The 22,934-nt window shown below is 37.1% G+C and overlaps 2 protein-coding genes across 3 annotated transcripts; one reads left to right on the forward strand and one right to left on the reverse strand.

The window, feature by feature from the left end:
- Positions 1-1,503: 1,503 nt before the first annotated feature.
- slc52a2 (solute carrier family 52 member 2) lies at positions 1,504-11,995 on the reverse strand. Of its 2 annotated transcripts, XM_067425440.1 has the most exons (5): positions 11,777-11,995; positions 4,355-4,490; positions 3,367-4,219; positions 3,155-3,278; positions 1,504-2,432 (listed from the first exon to the last, which is right to left on the reverse strand). In XM_067425440.1, exons 2-5 carry the CDS (start codon positions 4,482-4,484, stop codon positions 2,223-2,225), a joined length of 1,317 nt encoding a protein of 438 aa, XP_067281541.1. In that variant the 5' UTR covers positions 4,485-4,490; positions 11,777-11,995; the 3' UTR covers positions 1,504-2,222. The 2 variants fall into 2 exon arrangements, with proteins under 2 accessions (XP_067281541.1, XP_067281540.1); XM_067425439.1 differs by lacking the exons at positions 1,504-2,432; positions 3,155-3,278; positions 3,367-4,219; positions 4,355-4,490 and adding exons at positions 7,220-10,091; positions 10,238-10,353.
- Positions 11,996-12,564: 569 nt separating this feature from the next.
- fbxl6 (F-box and leucine-rich repeat protein 6) lies at positions 12,565-22,875 on the forward strand. The gene is made up of 9 exons (XM_067426711.1): positions 12,565-13,371; positions 13,458-13,616; positions 13,751-13,814; positions 13,934-14,065; positions 16,605-16,712; positions 16,808-16,921; positions 21,556-21,787; positions 22,022-22,262; positions 22,432-22,875. Exons 1-9 carry the CDS (start codon positions 12,845-12,847, stop codon positions 22,559-22,561), a joined length of 1,707 nt encoding a protein of 568 aa, XP_067282812.1. The 5' UTR covers positions 12,565-12,844; the 3' UTR covers positions 22,562-22,875.
- Positions 22,876-22,934: the final 59 nt, after the last annotated feature.

Genomic DNA, 22,934 nt, shown 5'->3' on the forward strand with positions numbered 1-22,934 from the left:
TTAATTAATGTAATAGTCCTATTTTTTTATTTGTATTATTTTTTTATGCTTTTTTGTGTGATTTCAGGTCCTGTGGAAAGACTGGAGGTCTACAGCAGGCGAGCATTGCAGGTGTGGAATAAGGGCACTGTTCCTCTCATTCAACAAATTCTTTGTTTGCATCTTATCATGCAGCTGTTTTGAATAGTATTTTGTTATAATTGCAACTAGAATAATTCAGAAACATGGCTTTTCCTATCACTGCTATCCTGACACATCTCTCTACCCTTCATTCCAGCGGATGATCAGCCGGTAGCTGCTCGCATCTCAGCCTGCTTGATGGAAATTTCCGACCTTCACCTGGATGACCTTTACCTTCAACTCAACCTCGCCAAGACGGAAGTGCTCGTGGTTTCAGCCAGCCCTACCTTTGTGTTATAACTGATCAGTTAATCTTCACAGACCACATTGCTAGAACTGCCCGATCTTTAGATTTTCCTTGTACAGCATTGGGATGATCAGGCCATTCCTATCGAAACATGCTACACAACTCATCCAAGCTCATGTTCCAGCCACTGGCATCAGTGTTTGCTGATGCACTGTGAAGACTTGCGCTGTGAAGGCAAATGGCGCATTGTGGTGCCATCCCAAAGAGGCACAAAATCACTTTCACAGACCTTTATCTGGACTGTTCCATGCTGGTGGAATAACCTGACTAACTCCAGCCATTTTCAGGAGACCACTAAAGATGCATTCTTTTGTGAACACATGACCCATTAAAACTAGCTCTTTTCTGTTGCTTTGGATAAAATTTAATTGTACATGTGTAAAATAATAACTGCAATGTGACAGTATAAAAATAGAAAGATAATTGTCTTTTAATGTAGATATTTTTGCATATTCTAAATTATATACTAAGCTTGTATTTCCTACAACAGAAGTAACTTGACATATGTGTTATGTAAAATGACTAATAATGTAAATGTGCAGTTTCTGTACAATATTTTGTAAATTTAACAGAAATTGGCTGTAAAGGTTGCTATTTATGTACAAGTAGGCCTACTTAATTTAGAGGTTGAAGTTCTGAGTGGTTCTGTTCAAATAAATATTAATACTGTAAATATGCAAACATGTTTTTGAATTGATGTGCTTACTGCATTTTTATAAATAATATCTTAGTTATTGTACATAGAAAACATATATTTTAAAAGTAAATTACTGTAGATGGACAGCAGGTTTGTAAAATAAATTTGATTGAAAATTTGATGTTTTATGTGTAATTTAACATAATTGATAATTTTTTTACAGTGTAGGTGAACATATAGGTGCATATATGCACACATATAAGTGCATATATGTACATATATGTGCATATATATACATATGTGTGCATATATGTACATATATGTACATATAATATAGGAAAACGGCCAATTTTATATATGTCACATATATTAAAAACCTATATCAAATCCTATATTAAAACATATATGTTTATATAGGTTCTTTCCATGTGGGTAGTAACAGGTTTTTAATAAAGGCTTTTATTTTTGATGTCAGGAATGCAGTTGGAGCTCAATTACTGCCAAGAATAATTAATGCTAAATGTAAAAATGATAAAACATAGGCCTACCACATTTCTGCATTCTGCATTATTTCAAGGATATAAAAATAATAATAATAATAAATACAGTAAGTGATGACAACAGCTGGAGAATCCATGATATTAATATTAATTAAAATACTGGCCTTCATCTAAAATGATCTAACTAAAAAAAAGTAAAACATGGCAGCATCCCACATGGCAGATATTACAGGTATGACTTCTTGTAGATATTATATTTAAATATTACGTTTGTACATTAAAACTAACATTTTCCAGATAAACAACTTGATATTCAGCAGAGGTACACATTTGTGTCTAGATCCAAATCAAGAAAATATCAATTAATTTCCAACCACAAATGCCTTGTCTCGTCTTAGTGCATGTATACAATCTTTCAATAATCTAGATTGAGGTGTTCGAGATGTTCACACACACATTCAAAGACTCATTTCATATTCTCCATGTTCCATCAGGTAACAGAAATATATGCAAAGTGATCAAGTGGAGCTCTGTTTACAGCTCTTAAAATGTCCTGTGAAGGCACCAGTTGTGCCACGTATTTCCATTGTAGATTCCCACATGAAGTGATACCTGTTCTATAAGGCATTGGGTGAACGTCAACTCAGATGTTGAAATATCAACTGCAGACATCAGTGCAGTCCTCGGCTCGCTGAAAGACTTGGTACACACTGACTAAAGGGAACATTGTAAAGGCTCCAATAAGAGAGCCAGCCTGGATGAAGACTCCACACCAGAGCAGAGCTGCATGTCCTGCTTCATGAAGAAGAGTCCCAACTACCACCTTCAGGTAAGAGAACAGGCCAGTGAAGATGACCGACGATATGATCTAAATGGTGAAAGTATTACATTAAAAAAATTCAACATTTTCATATAATCACTGAACAGATAAACTATTATGTGTGGTGAACGAATTGGAGACTATGGTCAGGATATTTGTGTGTGTGTGTGTGTGTGTGTGTGTGTGTGTGTGTGTGTGTGTGTGTGTGTGTGTGTGTGTGTGTGTGTGTGTGTGTGTGTGTGTGTCAATTTACAAACAAAGCAAAAAAAATCAAGGAATATTCTAGGCAAAATAGAGCTAATGTTGACAGCATCTGTGGAACATTGTCATTTACTCTTGAAAACATTTATTTAGAATATTAAATATTATAACATTATATTATAATGTTGGCATAATAATTAATTATATTACCTAATTTTATTTGATATTATTTTAAATCTTGTTTTAAACAATTTAACAATTATGCACATAGTTGCTCCAGACTTTCATAGTTGTCTCCGACGGGTTTCTATCCCCATTATATTGCTATAATGACCCAGATTTTAAGGTTTAGGATTACTTTTGACTCTTTTTTTATCAGATCTTTACAGATGAAACAATAATCACCATGAAACCCCATGCGTGGCAAATTCACTAAAAAGTTGCACCACTTTTACATGTGGTATTTGCATGTGATATTTCAGTGGTGTAGAAAAGAACACTTTCAACATTTTAAAGATTCAGTCTAAGTGAGTTCCTCTTCAACCCAGTAATGAGAGACAGTTACTAACCACTAGAGCGACTCCAGACTGACTTCCTAAAAGTGGTGGACAGGGGCTCAGGGCAGCCAAGGCCATGAGATAGGCTGCAAAAATGCCACCTCCTAGTGACATCATACCAAGACCAACACTGGACCTGTAATAAATTTGAAGAACAGGAACACAACATTTTTTAACAGTACTGTTATGCACATCATAAAATTCAATGACTTTAACTCACTTACCTAAGTAGGACAAACATGGCCACAAAGCAGGCCAGAGGGTTTGCAATGTTGCCCAAGATGACAGAGAGGTGAAAGGTCATGGTGCCATAAGGCAGGCAGGAGAAACTCTGCACGGACGGCAGCACGCCGTTGGTCAGAGCATTGGAAATTCCCAGCAACAGGAGCAGATAGACATTCCGTGACGTCCAGAAGGTCACAACAGGTTCCCGCTTTTCAACTTCAACTTGTTCCTCAGAAACTGGCGAATCTCCGTTTTGTAAAGGGTGTGTCTCCAAGTCCGATTTCCCTGTTTCCTGCTCAGTCTTTGGAACTTCCTCTGCTGCAGTCTGAGCGACTACTCTGTACGTCAGAGCTAGAAAACAGAGGGCCGAAAATGCCAGCATCACGGACAAGAACCAAAAGAAGTTTTGGACTGGGAAGTTTTCTTTAAGATAGTTGGGCTTTGTGCCATTGGACGTCTCAACACACTCTAGTTTCCCTACACCCTGACCCAAAGCGACTACACAGGGAAAGAGTGCGCCAAGACCCTGTCCGACAAAGAACGTCCGGATGTATTGCGAGGGGTAACGAAACATGAAGGGTAAGAAGGTGACATTGGACGTGCAGCAGACAAATGACAGTACAAAAGTAAGCAGCAGGAACGGGACAGACCTCGACTCTCCAGCGACCGTGGCCACCTGGGACCAAAAGAGCGCAAGAAACACGGCTGCAACCACCGCTAGCACTTGTATGACGTGGATGATCACACGTTCATTTAGCTGTCCTGGAGCAAAGTGGTGGGTTAAAGTGACAGCCACTGGACCCAAATTCCCAAATGCTATCAGCACTGAAAGATAGGCTGGCAGGTTCCACCCTATAAAGAAAGGGCATGTTTTAATTTCCACTGTTGTCAAGATAATGAACAAAGCATCTACTAGGTACAGCTGTGGGGCACATTAAAGTTTTATTAAAATAAGCTACAATGGTACAAGTTTAAAATAGCAATTACCTTCAGGTAGGACGCCTACAACAACCGGCAGCTCAACCCATAATGAGTTCACAGAGATCCAGGAGCCCATTCCAAACAGGGCCACCAAAATGTGTGTAATGATGGCATGATCCCACCATGTATCTGCCATTTATGTCTAGGAAAAGGGCACGGATATGTTAGAATATTGCATGTTTCTAACACCTATTTCTTGAGAAAAGAAAAAGATTGCAGAATATAGCAACAGTTTTACTATTAAACCAATTTCCCAAGCTAATGTGTCATTTGATCTGGGTTGAATTCAAACTTATTAAAGACTTTTCACTTCCTCAGTCATGATCATCCCTGAAATGCTTGTTTAGTTGTCAGTGCTAAATGATCAGTGTTCACTTAAACCCAGTATTCACTTTCAACGAGCTAAACTATATATTTACCATTTTAATTTTAAATAAAATATGAACACATAAAACACATTAACCCATTATAGTGCATCCAGAAAGTATTCCCAGCGCTTTACCTTTTCCAAAAAAAATTGTTACAGCCTTATTCCAAAATGAAATGAAATAATTTTTCCTTAATTCTACAAACAATACCCCATAATGACATGAAAGAAGTTTGTTTGAAATCTTTGCAAATTTATTTAAAAAAATAAAACACACGAGTGACCAAGCCAAAGCCCAGACTTGAACCTGATTAAACATCTCTGGAGGAAAAAAATTAAAAATGTCTGTGCACCGATGCTCCCCTTCCAACCTGATGGAGCTTGAGAGGTCCTGCAAAAAAAGAATGGGGAAAAAATGCCCAAAAATAGGTATCCCAAGCTTGTATCATCATACTTAAAAATACTTGAGGCTGTAATTGGTGCCAAAGATGCTTCAAATAAGCACAGAAGCAAAGGCTGTGAATACATATGTACATGTGATTTTTTTAAAAAAAATGTTTTTGCTTTTTTAATACATTTGCTAAGATTTCAAACAAACTTCTTTCGTATTGCCATTATTTCCATGACATTGTTTGTAGAACTGAGGAAAAAAGAAATAATTTAATCCATTTTGAAATAAGGCTGTAACAAAAAATGTGGAAAAAGTGAAATGCTGCAGATACTTTATGGATGCACTGTGTGCATGTTTGTGTTGGTGCTTGTTTGTATTTGTGAGTGTGTATGTATAAGGGCTGTCAATAGATTATATTTTTTTAATCGTGATTAATCGCACCTGTGTTGCGATTATTGCATAATTGCTTAAAAAGTGCTATTAATCGCACCTTATTATGCAGTCACCATTTATCTTATTAAACACATTAATTTTGTCATAATTTGCTATAATCAAAGTAGACAGTACACAAAACTGTATTGTCTGCGAGCTTCAAGGATTATTTGAGACTCCAAAAGGAAACCAATTATAAGGAGTCCATATAATTCTATTATATAATACATTTGCACACATCTAAGTACCCATGGGAAAAAAAATTACAGAACCTTTACAGAATTCATCACAGTGTAGTATGTGTAGAGAGCAACAACAACGAGATTGCTTTCATTTTAAACATTTTATGTAAAAAGGACAATTAAATGTAGACCTCTCAAGCTGCGATACCGAACAGAACTTTAGTTTACTGCAAGAGGAGGATTACTGAACAGAAAGTTTAAAAACCATCATTTAAATATATATATATATATATATATATATATATATATATATATATATATATATATATATATATATATTTAGAAAAAGTCATTAAAAATTAAATTTTATAACTTTGCCTGTGGTAATGCTACCTGCATAAAATTAGCCACTGGTGTGTATTTCCTTTAACAAAAAAAAAAACTATTTTGCACTAGGTACACAAAATACTCACACTTAGGGCCTTTAGGACAAAAATGTCCACATTGAAACTGCTATTTTTAATCCCATTGCCATTTAACTATAAAATTATGCAATCTTTGTTAATAGGCTTTTATTCTGTTGCCAAGGCTTCAAAATGTAAATTTTTACTATTTTTTACTAGATGGTGCCATTTTTTCAGGTTTGGCGTATAAAGCAAATACTTACTTTATTCCTGTTTTTTGTTCATGCATAGTTTAAAGCTAATTTGATAAATTATGCAGCTATAACTGTGTGGGTGTGTTGGTATGGATGTCAGAGTGTGGTGTGTATGTATGTAATAAAAAAAAATTGTGTGTAGGTGTGCGCTTGTAATATATGAGAGAAAAACCCAACTGCAAATCACAAATCCAACCGCTGTGCACCAGAGTTTTGCTGGCATTTAATGGGGAAAAGTTGGCACTGCGCCCAAACAAAATCATGCTGAGAGCTCATTTTTTGAGATATCAACCTCAAAATTGAAACACAGCTTTTTTAGATTCACGATTTTTTTGTTTTTTTTTGTTTTAGAACTCAACATGTTTTTAAAAACATATATATTTTTTTATTAAATATTATTCATAACTCATTTTCATAAACTTTCACTTTTTAAACTTTATTGACTTCAACAATAATCTGCCACGGGTCTTCTTTAAAATGAGACCAAATTAAAGTCTGTGCTACTAAGATTATTTTTTTATGAGTGTTTTGGACATTTTTGTCCTCTATGAACCTATGTGTAACTTTTTTTAAATGAATGCACAAGGGTTAATGCATCCGTGTGAACAGAGTACATTTTTGATTAACATTCCATAGCGATACCAAACATTTATATTATTTATATAAATAAAGTTATATAAATATATACCATTCTATATACCAGAGTATACAATATAAATATAATAATGTTGTACTACTTTATCAATAATAATACATTACTATTTTTTATTGGTTGAAGTAGTAATAGTTGTATTGTTTAAAAAAAAAAATCCGGACAAGTATGTTTCAAAAAGCTTTTTTATTTTGTAATGTAGCAAAAAACATAGAATGAACTATTTCGATATTAATAAGGGGGGGGGGGGGAATGCAATATCTGAAGTATAAGAGAACAAGCTAGTAAATAACAAACCATTTGAGAATACAGATCTTATCCATATGCAGAAAAATAAAGTCAGGAAACTAATGCAAGTGGAATATGTTCAGTAGCATTTAAAACAATCAAAGAAACTCAAAGTTCTCCCTGAAACAAGGGCCAAAAACTTGTCTTTTCTTTATATCAATATTACTGGCAGACCTTTGTTGACCTTGCGGACCAGTACCTGTGCTTTGAGGGTCTGAGGATGTTGTTTGCGTCAGCATCTCTTGAATCTCTGTGTGCTCAAGCACATTTTCACCTGCTGATGTGACTGTAACTCTCTCATTTGGCAAGATGTCCTTTAGTGTAGCAACCATGTCATTCAAAGAGAAACCAATGTGATTGAGCTTTTTGTCTTTGGAACCCAAGATGCTCTTTTGGTAGTTCAGCTCACAGCGAATGACTTCACGTGTATGTGCATGGCTTGCACCTTGTAGTTTTGTAAGCAATCGTTCAACATCTTGCTTGCTTTTACATGGGCCGCCATATTTTGAAACCGCTCCGACAATCATTTTCTTATAAATGTGATCCTGAGCTTTTTGCTTTAGTCTAGAGGCCTTCATTTTTTTTGCAGCATTGAGATTTGCTCCTTCAAAGATGGAGTGGCGTTTTGATGCTTGTTGCTGCTTTTGAATGGTTTTGGCTGGTGATGTAGGTTCATCTTGCGACTTTCGGGAAGCAGCAGGTTCTTTTTCTGTCTCTTCGGAAGCGCAACCTTTGGCTTGACTGGGAGTTTTATCAGGCCTGTTTTTCCCATAAGGGTACCTGTGACCGAAGGGGTATTCGCCCATCAGCTGTGAAAATGTGCAGTCTGCCATTTGAACAGCTATATCCACAGGCTGATCTTTGCAGTACTCACCGCCAGGTAGAAAATCTTTGAGATTGTCCTCCAGTACCGCGGCGAGGGCTTTCATCATCCTCTGTAGACAAGCTCTCATGAGAGTACCGTACTGGTTTTCCGCAATAGCGCGGCAAAATCCGAAAACTCCTTCAAAAGTCCCCTCTTGCATTGGAACCTGTAAGAACACGTTCAAAAAAGCTTCTGGTTGCAAAAGGCTACTGGCATCCTGCGACCATTCCAAGAGCTTGTCGTGCAGGCAAAGGATGTACCTACTGAAGAGAGGATACTCTCCATCACTCTTCAGAAGCTGCCAAAAGGGTCCTAAGACTTTAAGGTAGACAACAGCGACCACACAGACCAGCGCCTGCAAAGCCTCGTCATTTGCATCAGCATTGACGCTCTCCACCAGGATATTCGATTTTTCATTCAGAAGCTGCAGGTCAGATACAAAAAGAACAACATCTTCATGATGGTGAATGAGTCCGGCAGCTGCCTCAAAGTAGTTGATGACACGATTCGACTGGTTTATAGGTAATCTGGAAGGGTTCTTTCTCTCGAGGCAAAAGGCAAGCCAGTGCCTGCGGTAGTTTGGGTTGGTCTCCTCACTTGGACATAACATTTCAGAAGCCATGTGAATGTAACGAGTCACGGGGCTCTCATCGAAGTTGAGAAAACTCTGAAATCTGGGGTGCTTGTCGCGACCCAGTTTCTCGCCTGTGGTGTTCACGAGATCTCTTCCGAAAGAAATAATTTGCTGCTCAATAACATCGATAAGTTCGTAAAGGAACTGGCACATGTAACGCAGGAAATTCAAAGGTGGCACTAATGGATGAGCGCTTTCTTTGACTTTTTCATCGAGAGATCTAAGGTTGGCATCTTCCTTCAGCATTGCTGAGAAGTGATTCCGAAGTAGATCCATTGATGCCACCTTAGCAGCTTCGTTCTTTCCTCCATACACGTCTGAAATCTTTTGCCAGGACAGCACAGAGATATCAAGAAGCGTTACATTGTCGCCCGTGTCACTTTTTGAGTCATCTTCTAGTGGCTGTATCAATGTTTGATGGCTCTGTGATCTCTGTTCCCTTTTAACACTGATCACATGAGGTGTTTGCTTTGGTTCACGCTGAAACTGAGCTTTTACAGTGGCATCTGTCCGCAAAATATCAATGGGTTCATCTTCCTCCTTGACCTCAGTGGTTGGTTTATGCACTGAAATGCTCCGTTTCTTCCTTAGATGTGCTTTGACCATTGTCACCCTTCTGTATTCAACATCATCAGCATCCCTTTCAGGAGCAATATCAAATGGACTCTGAAGAAACTCATCCAGCAATCCACGACTACGCTTTCGGCTCCTCTGATTGTTCCGGTACTGTATTCGGAAATTCTTGAGATTAGCTCTTAGGATCCTGTAGGCTTTTTGGATCTTGCCATCATAACAAAATAAAGGCTCAAAGTTACGAATCCAAGACACTAAGACGACCGGGTCTAACTTCTCTCGTGAAATAAAGTTAGTCAATTCAAGAATTAGACCATTTGTGAGAGCTGTTAATTTTGCACGATCAGAAAAATCAGACATTTCAAGTAAATCTCTTCTTCCGATTCCGATACTATCACATATAGGTCCAACAAATTCGAAGTTGACTTCCGCCTCTAGAAAATTTTGTCTGGCCTCTCCAGTTAAGCTTAAAGCTGTCGTGGTGTTTCTCTCAATCAGGCTTCGGAAATCAGCAGACTGAAACATTGGGATAATCTTTTGGAGCCATTGTATTAAATCAACCCATGAAAGATCTTGCTCCTCTCTCATGAGCCCAATCTGGACCAACATGAGGTTTTTCCAGGGCTTTTCATCCAACTCCAACAGCTCTCCGTAATGAGCACCAAGGTAGTCGTCAACGAGCTTGGAGTAAAAGTCATCCTCTGCATGACATGAAAACAAAACTATTATTATTTTATTTATATTTATATAACATGTACATTTAACATATGCAATATGTATAGGACATTTGTATATTATATGAGTTTACAAATGTAAGAAGGCAGATAGTTAAAAAAGTGGTACTCACTGAGCTCAGCAGCAATGGTCTTGGCACTCGCACTAGAAGAACCAAAGTCTTGCAGGTCCTCCATAGTTGAACATCAAAGTGGCTTGGCTTGTTTTTTAAACCATCCGGCGAGTACACTTCCAAATAAAGGCCAGATAAATGTTTTAGTAATAACAACTAGTGCATGCTAGTCCACAGTTGATCTTTAAGGGATAGTTCACCAAAAAAATTGGTAACTAGCATATTACCACTGGAGCATCCTACGTCATAAGCTGGAATGCCAGTCTCTCGTGAAGGCACGTACGACAAGACGGAAGTTAGAGATTACAGTTTAGTAAAGTTTTACAGATAGTTTTCTTTCACAAACGTATTGCTATGCTTCAGAATGCCTTTATTAAGCCTTGTGGATTACTTTTATGATGGCTAGATGCACTTTCAAGGACTTCAAAACATAACCAGCCATTCACTGCCATTATAAAGCTTGAAAGAGACATTCATTTGCTTTAATATAACTCTAAATGTATTTGTCTGAAAGAAGAATGTCATATACACCTAGGATGACTTGAGGGTCAGTAAATCATGGGCATGTTTTTATTTTTGATTGAACTATCCCTTTGACCATGCAACAAATATTATCCTTTCACCTGTCTGAGACAATCTATTTTCCATTGGTATTACAGGGTTACAATAGTTTAAACTATTATAAAAATAAATAATCATCTTCTGCCTTTTCAGTCCTTAGATTTACAAGACACATCCGTTTATGGTAACTTGGAATTAGCCAGTGCTATCAACAGAAAATTATATATATATATATATATATATATATATATATATATATATATATATATATATATATATATATATATAAAATTCACCATTATTTTACAGTCGTGAAAATATTCATACTAACGATAGTATCTATAGTTTCTTTTGTAAATTATGACAATAACCAGCTGCTCATGTCACACAAAAAGAGAAACAAATGAATGAATGTCACAAAAATCATCGGACAAAAATAGTAGTAAAAGAATGGTGCAAAAGTTCAGTTGCATCACTGCTAGCTTTACTAGCATAAAGGTCAAGTCAACTGGGCGAGTTATTTGTTAAATAATCAAGGAACAAAATGTTTACGCCCCATTTGCTCACGCGACTGCATTTCATAAGAAAGTGACGTACTATCATCGATTTCTTGCTATTATTGAATACATATTTATTTTGGGTATTTTGGTTGGACTATTTAAGAAAATAATAAGTGCTAGGGGGCTGCAAATAATGTTTTAATTCTTCGTGGATTGTTCTCTTTGGCGCGCGAGAATGCATCAATGCGTCGTATCGTGAAGTTTGAAAACATGCTGTCTGTGTTAAATTCATAGACTGTAAAAAAAGATTGAATTGGCCTTTCTGTGGAAGATTGCCATTGATAAGACATTTAAACAACGTTATTTAGTAAACATATTTAAAACTTTAATTAGCGTACAAAAATGTACCAAGGGCAATGCATGTATTGAATAGACAACGATAGTAATGCTTAGGTGTGTAATCTCAAAATGAACTCACCGATGTATTGTGCTACGACGGAATTATTTGCTTTGTAGTAGGTGTTCTGTGTAGCGTGTTTCTGAGTCCTTTGCAGTGAGTGGAGAGTTGGGGATTCCGTTTTGGTAATAATTTTCATGTAAACGGAGGAGCGTCCACTCTACATCACGGACTTCCCTGTTGAGTCACGTGTGCATTTGAGGAGTCTTTAATTGGACATTCCCCTTCATTCTTCCAGAGCCATAGATGGATCTTTCGCTAAGGCTCTGCATTCTTCTAAAACCTTACTGTCTATGGCTATTAAAACAGTAAACAGTGTATGGCTAAAACGGCCACATAAAACATCGTTTCCGCTAATTTATTATTTATAACAGTTTATTATTTCTCTCAGGCGTACGTATCGTTGTTTAGTTTATTCTTTAAATTAATTTTTATGAACAAAATTTAAATGTATGTGCTTTGTTGCAGCAGTGATTCGCCACATAAAACATGAAGATAAGTCAGTTATTGCGTTCATAATTTGGAAATATCAATATTGAAAAAATAAATGTGTTCTCGGTTTAATGTTGTTGACTCTCGAATCAGGTTCAGTCCGAGTTGGACAAAAAATCAGACCTAATTTGTAAAACTTTAGCCGTGATAAGAGTTGGCGTATATTTTTTTATATATATTACGTTTGTGTTATGTCCGCATCAGCATATTGAAACAGTGTGTGTCATCCTCTTTTTTTTATGAACGCATGTTATGCAACATAAAAAATAAATAAATGAATTAATAAAAATAGCGAGAGTGGACATGCTAAGCACTAAACAGGCAGAGACTCTTACAGCTTTGTATGAAAGCGGATATGACGACGATATTCATTGACCAAAGCTAGTGCATCATGGGGCTCGGATAATAACAACAAAGGAGCAAGGCGTTACTTCGATAATGTTTCAGTAATGGTGCTGTAAACACTGAATACATTTGTATGTATTGTCCAGATTTTCAGCGAGGACCTGACTACTGATGTACAACTTTTTAAAATTTAATAAATATAACGATTTTTAAGGAATAGTTGCAGAGAAAAGAAAGGAAAAAAGCAGAATAATGCAGGCTTCCAACTCGACCACAGAGTCAGAGTCACTCCAGGCTTCTTCTGCTGGAATGTCAAGCACTCAGTCCAGCAGAGCTGGGACATCACAGAGTGCACCTGCAAAAGCAAAAAGACTTTTGAAAAGGAAAGCTGATTCTCCCAAGGATGACAAAAAGAAAAAGAAAAAGAGAAAGACTGTCAAGCGAACTGTGAGACCAAATTACACCATTCAGGAGGGAGAGGACATGCTTTTGATTATATCAAATATAAGCAGTGGTGACAGTATATGGAAGCCCAAGCGTAAGGGATGTAAGAAAAAAAAAGGAAACAAAAAAGGCAAGAGTAAAACCTCTACAAACAAAACTAAAAAAGCACCAGTAAAAGTCCCCAAGATCACAGAAGAAACTGCTGATAAAAATGTTGGCTTGAGCATGAATGCTGATAGTTTTGACCACTGGGGTCAGAGTTTGCCGATAGAGGTCCTGGTGAAAATCTTTCAGTTTGCAATTCACCAGGACGGAGCCGTTCCTTTTCTGTGCAGGTAAGAACCGTACACCCTATTTGTGCTATTAATTTTCTGTTCAGCCTTTATAATTTGCTACAGATACTATTTGCTGTCTTTAAAAGGGTTGGCAGGGTTTGCCATCTGTGGAATGGAGCTGCATCCTCTCCAGTCCTGTGGCGCAGTGTGTCAATTGGCTACTGCTGGATTGAACCCGGTAAGACTCAGTTACCTGGGACAGAACAGAAGATTAGGAACACTATAGACTGGCTAGCAGAAAACAGGTCAGTGGTTGAACCAAATAAAAGTATGTTGTTGTTTTTTATAACCTGGAGGAATTTATTGAAGACATTTTTTTTTTCATGTTTGACATTGCATAGCATTGTTCATCAAGTTTTGTTGTTTCCATTTCTTGCAGATTGTCTCAGCTGAGAGAATTCTCTCTTTGCCACTGGAAAAAACAGGTTGACTATGTTATTCAGGTAATAATAATTAATCTGCTTTGGAATTTTGTTTCTGGTATGTAAATCTGTTTCTGATCAAGTTTTGGGACTGTTGTTTTGTATAATACATAATCAGGGTCTGTGCTCTGTTTTTCTAGAAAGTTTCACAATCATGCCCAAATCTTCATTCGCTCAAGCTGTCTTACTGCACGGGAATGACAGAAACAGCCTTCCAAAGCCTTGGCGCTGACTGTCGTTCATTAGAGATTATAAATGTGCAACACTCAGAGGTTTGTATGTAATTCTATTATTGCTTACTTCAATTTCAAGAAACTCTCACCAAAAATGAACATTTGAATCACCCTCATGTTATTCCAAACCTGTATGGCTAACTTTATTCTCTGGAACAGAATTTTTTATGGACTTCTTTATGATGGTTTATTTTTCATCTTTGAAAAGCTTCAAAGCTTCAAAAAGCTTCAAATACATGGAAAAGAGTGACCAGTATTCTCAGTATAGACAACATTTCTACTTTTTCATCTGGTATTAAAGTGTTAGTTCACCAAAAAATGAAAATTCTGTCATTAATTACTTACCCTCATGTCATTGACACTCGTAAGACCTTCGTTCATCTTCGGAACACAAATTACAGTATTTTTGTTGAAATCCGATGGCTCAGAAAGGCCTCCAATGGCCGCAATATCATTTCCTCTCTCAAGACCCATAAAAGGCACTAAAGACGTCGTTCAAAAGCCCATCTCACTACAGTGGCTCTACAATAATTTTATTAAGCCACGAGAATAGTTTTTGTGTGCAAAAAAATCCATTAAAATAACTTTTATAGTGATGGCCTATTTAAAAAACCGCGTCCTGAAACTGTGAACCGTTATGAATCAGTGTATCGAATCAGTGGTTCGGATGGTCAAAGTCACGTGATTTCAGCATTTTGGCGGTTTGACATGCGATCCAAATCCTGCTTTAGGACGCAGTGTTTTGAAATCTTTCACCACTTTATAAGTCGTTATTTAGTTTGTTGTTTTTTTAAACAAAAACTATTCTCATAGCTTATTAAAATTTATGTAGAATCACTGTAGTGCTTTGTAACAACGTCTTTAGTGCCTTTTATGGGTCTTGAGAGAGGAAATGTCATTGAGGCCATTCCGAGCCATCAGATTTCAACAAAAATATCTTCATTTTGGTCTTACGGGTGCTGAACGACATGAGGGTGAGTAATTAATGACAGAATTTTCATTTTGGGTGAACTAACCCTTAAAGATATGTTTCTGGTGATCTATTCACAAGTGGTCAGTCAAAACGCATTGCTGTTTACACCTGGTAGTGACGTTTCAATAGGTGTGTTTGACTTCAAGCAGACCGATCTGTGTATCATGACATCAAAGTGCCGTGAGAACGATTAGAGAGCAGACGCAGGTCATACACGGATTTGTCACATCAAGTTGAAGTTGAACACACCTATTGCGTATCCTTTGACCATGTTACATAATTGTGTCATTAACTGCATGTTGATAAAGTGCAACATTCTCCTAAAACAGTTTATCCCAAAATATGTTTTTTTGCATGTATATGTATCCGATTTTCTAAATCCCTTTGTTTAAGCTTCGTTTTTTTGATTGGCAAGTTAGTAGTCAGTAATTCACTGTTGTTCATATGCTTGTGTTACAAGCACAATGTGGTCAAAAAGTGATTTCAACTTCCTTCAGAAGTGGTGGAATTGGACGAATCACAAAACAAATCAGGCAAAACAAATGTAGGGTTTTGAATTTTCTTTTTAATGTGAACTTTTCATTTAAGAATGTGACCCTTGGAGTGTTTTTTGTCCATTATAGTAGTATGCCACATCCATTCTTTCTTTTTACTTTATGGATCATGTTTCCTGATCCACTACAATCAGGGGTGTCCAAAGTCGGTTCTGGAGGGCCACGGTCCTGCAGAGTTTAGCTCCAGCTTGCCTCAACAAACCTGCTAAAGTTTCTAGTATGCCTTAAAGGTGCACTTTGGAACTTTCCGTCCACTGGAGGGCGCCTATTCAAAACAAATGCGTAGTTTAATGACGCAAAGTGTGAGCGCAGCATCTTGGGAGATGTGGTCTTCTCATCACAGCCGGTGGAAAATAGGACTCGGGCAGAAATCACGTTCATGCATGCGGTTATTAACGTTACTGTAGTCTAAAGTAGAGCAGGACTGAGTGTTATGGACCTGATCACAGCTGCTGGAGCGATTGTTAAACAAATACCCGCCTCGCGAATACCGGGACTTTTATTATGACGGGACGGGACACAGTCGCCGGGCGCCTGCACAGATCTGCTCTTCCGGTTATGATTTTGAGGTAATGCTGCTCTGTTTATCATATTAGATACATTTAAGTGTGTTTAAAACGATGTTATGACGTTAATCCGTGCGTTCACTTGTTCACACTGCTAAGAGTAAAGCGCTCCTGCCAAATAAAAGCCGAAACCCAGGGTAGCGCAGATATGACGCAATTGACAGGCGACTCCCTCAAATGCAATGCTGAAACGTCCCTGTCCTTAGTTAAAATAGCAATTTTCTCACAATTTACAAATAGTTGGAAACATCTGGGATATTGTAGGTACTCAACTTAACAAAATATATACACCGGCCTAGTGGTTTTTGGATATTTACTGCAAAAATACTACATAGTGCACCTTTAATTAGCTGGTACAGTTGTGTTTAATTGGGGTTGGAGCTAAACTTTGCAGGACAGTGGCCCTCCAGGAGCAGGATTGGACACCCATGCGCTACATGCTAAGCTAACCCTTACACCTGTTTTGTGTCCTTTTTTAAATTTAGTTTAATGTTGATGGTCTGGTGTCCTTCCTTGAGACGTATGGCAACCAAATAAAGAAAATTTACTTCACACACAGCACCAAGAGTGACAAACTGCTCAGTACTTTGTCTGTAAGTTAATATAAATCTTTTTTTCCTTTATGTGACCTAAGTTTTTGCTGTATGTCTGTTTGTTTCTGATGAGAGAAATGTTTCTGAATTTAAAGAAAGGTTGCTGTCCTGAGCTCAGGCTTCTGGAGATCAATACTAAATTAGATGGAGGATACTGCCAGCTTCCCATCTGTATTCAGGCTTTGCAGATTGGATGCCCTAAACTTCAGGTATTCAAATAAAATGTGTTGTGATCTTCATGTACATGCACACAAACCAAATCGATATACAAGAAAAAGTAGTGCACATGAGGTGCGGTATTTTCTCAATTGAGTGCACAGTTACTGTTTGTTGTTCTAGAAATGTCTGACACATTCAGGGTTCCCTCAGATCCTTAAAGTATTACATTTGATTTAAGGGACGTCTTACGTTTCTGTGACTTGGATATAATTTAATACTACAACAAATTAAAACTAATTTGAAAAAAAAAAGTACTTTTCACGTGACAATTCGTGGCATTTATGGTATTTTAGTCATGCACATTTAGTGCAAAGCTAGAAGAAAATGTGTAAATTTAAGCTCATTCTTTATGTGTAAGTGTGTGCAATATGTATTGTCTCTGATATCGTAATTATTGTTTTAATGGTGTGCGAGCTGACATGAGTTGTCACTCACACTTTCACTCCTCGATGTATGCAGATATATATGCCACCAAAATTCAAGATACACACGCATTTTTTACCTTATATTTAACATCACACAAGTCTGATTGCAAATCCAATATTTATTTAAACAACAGTTAAATAATAAGTTAACATTGTGAGTTACATTTTAAACCAAATATTATTTGTTTTTCCTTTATTTCACCACAAAAACTCAAAATGAAACCACAGCAGAATAACTTCTCCGAGCAACACTTAGTGGTGGTTCGTTACTGACTGAATCCACATTTTTAACAAGTCAGTTTAATTGATTCAATGACCCATTCAATGGGTACATCTGAAAACTTAAAAATGCTGCCTTCAGGGGATGCATTTTATGATAGGAAGGCATCAAGCACATCCGAATCCAATCATATGTATTCCATTTGGTGACAATTGAGCTATAAAAAGAAATATCTGAAAGTAGCAGTTGCTGGTCAGTTTGTGTAAATGTACATTTTTACACTTCCGGTGTCATTTCTAGCAAGAATTTACTGCTGTAAAAACATAAGTTCTCGCCAAAGCTTGCTCTGTTTTCCTGTAGATCATTGAACTGTTGAACAAGCCAGCTGCCAAGCCAAGTTTTTGGATGCAGCCAATAATTCCTGAATGATTCCTGAATGTCATTCCTGAATGTCGTTCCTGAATGAATCAGCCATTTGAACAGATCGGGGGTTTTTTTGCATTTCATTTGACTTTGTCGATAGAATCTTTTTGTTTTCTAAATAAAAAGCCCCAAAAGTTTTGGCAATACTCTAAAAAGTAATTCATTACTAGTACATACATCTTCAACAGTGTAATTAGATTAACTGTACTAAATACTTTCTAAAACACTATTGGAGTGCTTGTTACTGATTACTTTAAATCCCATATCAACCTCGTCCAGTTGAACAATACAAGGATAGACACAAAACGGCATTTGATTATTTCAAATAAACAATATAAGTATGTATATTGAGTAAATAATATAGGGAGAAGGTTAGGTAACACTTTATTTTGATGGTCCATTCTGAACATTCGGTTGACTATATTATAGTCACTATAAGTAACTTTTGCAACTACATGTCAACTAACTCTCATTAGACTATTAGTTGACTCTCTGCTTAATATCTGCTAACATTTTATTGTGATGGTCCCCTAACAGACTACTGAATAAAAATAACTTTACAAGAACATGTCAACTTATTCTAACCCTACCGATCTATTAATACTCTACTAACACTCTAATGAGAGTTAGGTGGAATGTTACTCAGTCATCAGAATGTGTTAAAGGGACCATTCAAATAAAGTAAAACGGAAGGTTACATTAAAAAAACCCTATTTTATATAATTGGTGTATAGTTTATAGAGTATTTAATGCAATTACTGTGCATCAGAAGTAAATAATTAAATTACAGAAACATTAAGTGTAACCCCTTACTTTACTTTTTAAAGGGAAAAGCAATTAGATTACTTGGTAATTAATTACACCCAACACTTAGTACGCGGTTCCAAAATCAGCAAGGGACTTGATACCGCTTACTGGTATTTTAAGTTTAATATTTAAAGCACTTTTTAATTAAAATGTTAATATTTAAATATGTCAACTCTGCACTGCAAAGATGGATTTGTTTTTCAGATGTCTCCAGATGGTTGATAATGATTGTGTTTGACTGGTAACAGCCCTATACTGTGTTATTACTATAGCCCTATACTCTCGTACATTTCATTTGTATGGAAAGTCTAGTCACTCTCTTGTCTGGCTATCCTCAGACCGAGCTCAGTTTAAAATTGAACATTGGTCTGGGAGTCTGCTCTGTATTTTCTACTGCACATGAGGTGTGATAAACAAGCATTATTTAAATGACTCTGTATGCAATTGGATAGCCCTTCAACCAATCAGACCACGAGAGGCGTGATCAACGGGGAACGTCCCATCGCTTCTCTATCCGTCATCATGTTAAAACCGCCAATAAAACCCCAGGTGGATAAGCAAGTCTGTGATTGGTTCCCGCAAAACTTTAACAGAAGCAGTAGAAATAATTTTGTACAGTTTGCAGACTGAGTTGCAAGGCGAAATCAAATCGCCGGCAGATCAGGCTGAGTTTACACAGTCTAGCCACTCTCCATTGACAAGTGTTAAAGTTTGGCTTCATCACTCGGTCTCATCCCCACCAATTAGCTGGTGTGTGGTGAGCGTTCTGGCGCAATATGGCTGCCGTCGCATCATCCAGGTGGATGCCCCCCCCCTTCAATGTAAAGCGCTTTGAGTGCCTTGAAAAGTGCTATATAAATCGAACAAATTATTAACTTCCTTGAAGGCGGGTACTCTGTTGAAGTTTAAAACTATTGGTTCTGCCCTGAGCCATCGTTCTAAGCCACTCCCTCTGTTCGCTGATTGGACCGGTTAAAATTTGACCGGAGAAAACCAGAGAATATATTGCAATCCCAGATGAAGTATTGAAGGAAAATGAAAATTGAGTGGAAGTACGTAGGAGGGCGGAGCCAGGCTAACATGCCGTCACGTGGTGGCACGAAATTCAGATGGAGGGCAGGAAGCAATTTTCTACATAAAACGCTATCTGAAAGTCAAAATGCCTATGTTTTGCATCGTTTACAGTTGCTCAAATCAATCAAAATGAGAAACCAGGAGCTTTTATTGTTTACAGAATTTTCAAAAAATTTTACTTTAAAAGGTGTTTCGCATCTGCTGATACTGATATTAATACGGATACCTATATAACTTTTTTTGTTTGATTTATTCGACTAAATATTCACATTCATCATTTGCAGGGAAGAGAAGCTATTTTATCACATTGCATGATCATTTGATGCTTTAACTGAAGTTTTGTTGAATTCCGTTCACAATGTTGATCTGGTTACCATGAAAACAGTGTCATGCGCTGGGCAATTGTTGCTGTTGCTTCAGTCATATGGTGTATATTCCCAAATAAAAAATGTCAAAATTTTAGTTCAACAAGCTGACAGAAGTCAATCCAATTTTTTTTGGAAAGGTGTAAATGTAACTGAAGTTTTATTTTTGTCACTTTCCCATATGGCCACGGAGGAGATTTGTAGGGTCAAATTCAGATGAAAATACAGACCTTTCAAATACACTTTTTTTGATTTATCCCACTGATAGGGAGTGGGTTTAATCATTGACGTTATTACTAGATTTGCTCTCTGCTGTTTTCCCATCACCTCCTCAACCTGCTTCCCTTAGTCTTTTTACATGCAGAAAAGGCAGAAAAGCATATTAAATTGTCCAGTTTTCTCCCTGAACGATAATGTAATAGAGATAATAACGATAATAGAGTTTCTGTAGCAATTCTTGATTTTGCATGAATGAACTACAATGGTGACATTTTTTTACAATCATGACAGAAAACCAAAATACTCACTAGCAGAAATGCAGTGCAATATAAACAAACCATACTATAACTCAACACAGCGTGACAGCGGCTTCACATTCTCTATATCTGCCACCTTGATGGCAGGCAAGTCTTTCAACTTTCTAGAAAAATCGCTCCTCTTCATAAAATAAGTCACGTCCAACATATGTTGTGATATTTCTGTTTATACCTTTCTAAACCAGCACAGTACTGACTTTCCTCCAACTCGTCCATTCAGATTTCTACTTCTTGCCCTCCCATCAGAATTTCATATGTCATCAGAACCATGTGACTGCACACAAGCTATTATTTTTATCAGTAAAACCTTTGAAAATGCAGATATAATTTTTGTCAATAGTACACATTCCTAATGTACAGTATTCATATTTATTTCTTCAGGTCTTAAAAAGGTCTTCATTTTAAGTTTTACTTTAAAAAATGTGCAACAACCCTGGATTTCCTGTAAGTCAGGGATAGGCAACTTCATTCCTTGACGACCACTGTCCTGCTAAGTTTAGCTCAAACCCTAAACAAAGTCACTTGAGGGTCACTTGAACCTAATCAATGTCTTCGTGATTACTAGAAAGCTACAAGCACGTGAGTTTTTATCAGGTTCATCAGAGCTCAACTCTGCAGGACTGTGGCCCTCCTGGACCAAAGTTGCCCATCCCTGCTCTAAGTGTTATTAACAATGATGTTGTAGAATGCAAATTTATTAAAATGTTAGTACATATTATTATAGTATAAAATAATATTACTTTTTTTTCTCTTTTAAATGATTTTATAATTTAGACTTTTAGATTGATGAATGTCACTCCAGTTCCTAAAATGATCCGCAACACGCCCAGTTCAACATCCGGTTTTCCCATGCTAGAGGAGCTGTGCATTGCCACTTCCTCTCACTCTTTCATGACGGACAGTGACCTGAACAATGTACTGCATGGCTCCCCCCACCTGCGTGTGCTAGACCTGCGTGGTGCCTCCCGCATCACAGCCACTGGCCTCTACGCTCTGCCTTTTGAGAGTAAGTTTTGATTTTGAAATAACAATCGAGGAAACATTTATGTACCTAACACAACACAGTAGTGAAAATGTAATACTTAAGCCACACATGGCTATGAATAACACATGGTTTGAAGAGCTATTTTTCATGGTTCCCCTATTTTTATTGTTATAATTTACAATGTGGATGGATTTGGTCATACCTATGAATTTTAGGGATGCAATAATGTACTGCTTTCCCTTAATTTGTTTGTAGAACTGGAGTGTCTATTTTGGGGCCTGTACTTCAATAGCAATACCATGGTAGCATCCAAGAAAGGCGTACACATGCTTGCCCAGAAATGGGGCAGCACCCTCAGGGAGCTTGATTTGGCCAACCAGCCATTTTCAGAGGAAGATATGGAGATTGCGATGGGATATCTTGCACATGGTGCTGGAGTTGATTTGTTTCGCTCCCTGAACCTCAGTGGTACAAAAATCACTTCATCTGCACTCAGGTAATGATTACCTTTGTAGTTGCACACATGCATATAGTGCCTGCCAGAAGACTCACCACCCATTCAAACTGGTAGAGAAGAGCTTATAAACATAATAGACAGTACAAGGCTTTTCTTATATTTCAGTAGATTTGGATAAGTTCTGGTATCATTTATTATTGTTTCACAGGTTACTAATAACCCAGACACCAGCTCTGAAGTACTTGAATCTGTCATCTTGCCGGTATCTTCCCAGAGGGCTTAAACGAATATATCATGGTCAAGAAGACATTCAGCTTCTCCTGGACAAATTAGGCTGAACCTGTATGCATTGCAGGAACTTTGATATTTCATTGGTTTAAATTGTTTTTAAAGTGTACTTAAATGTAATATTTTGTGCGTTGCGATTTGTATATAAAGATAAAGCAGTTTTCTATGTTTTTTCTGTCCCTTCATAAACATTTTCTTTATCCTTACTGTTCTACCGTGCAAATATTTTTCTGTCTCATTCGTTCTGGTATGCAATAAATGTCACATGTTGTGAACTTATGATAATGTAAACAAGCCATGTTTAATAACACAGTCTTTATAATGAGAGAGATTACTGACTTGAAAATAAACAAAAACAATGACATGTTGCAGCTGTATGTTTATTTGTATTGTTTTGAACATGTAGCCAGACAGTAGAAAGCA

The sequence above is a fragment of the Pseudorasbora parva genome, chromosome 19, assembly GCF_024679245.1.
Source record: "Pseudorasbora parva isolate DD20220531a chromosome 19, ASM2467924v1, whole genome shotgun sequence".
In the NCBI taxonomy this organism is placed as follows: domain Eukaryota; kingdom Metazoa; phylum Chordata; class Actinopteri; order Cypriniformes; family Gobionidae; genus Pseudorasbora; species Pseudorasbora parva.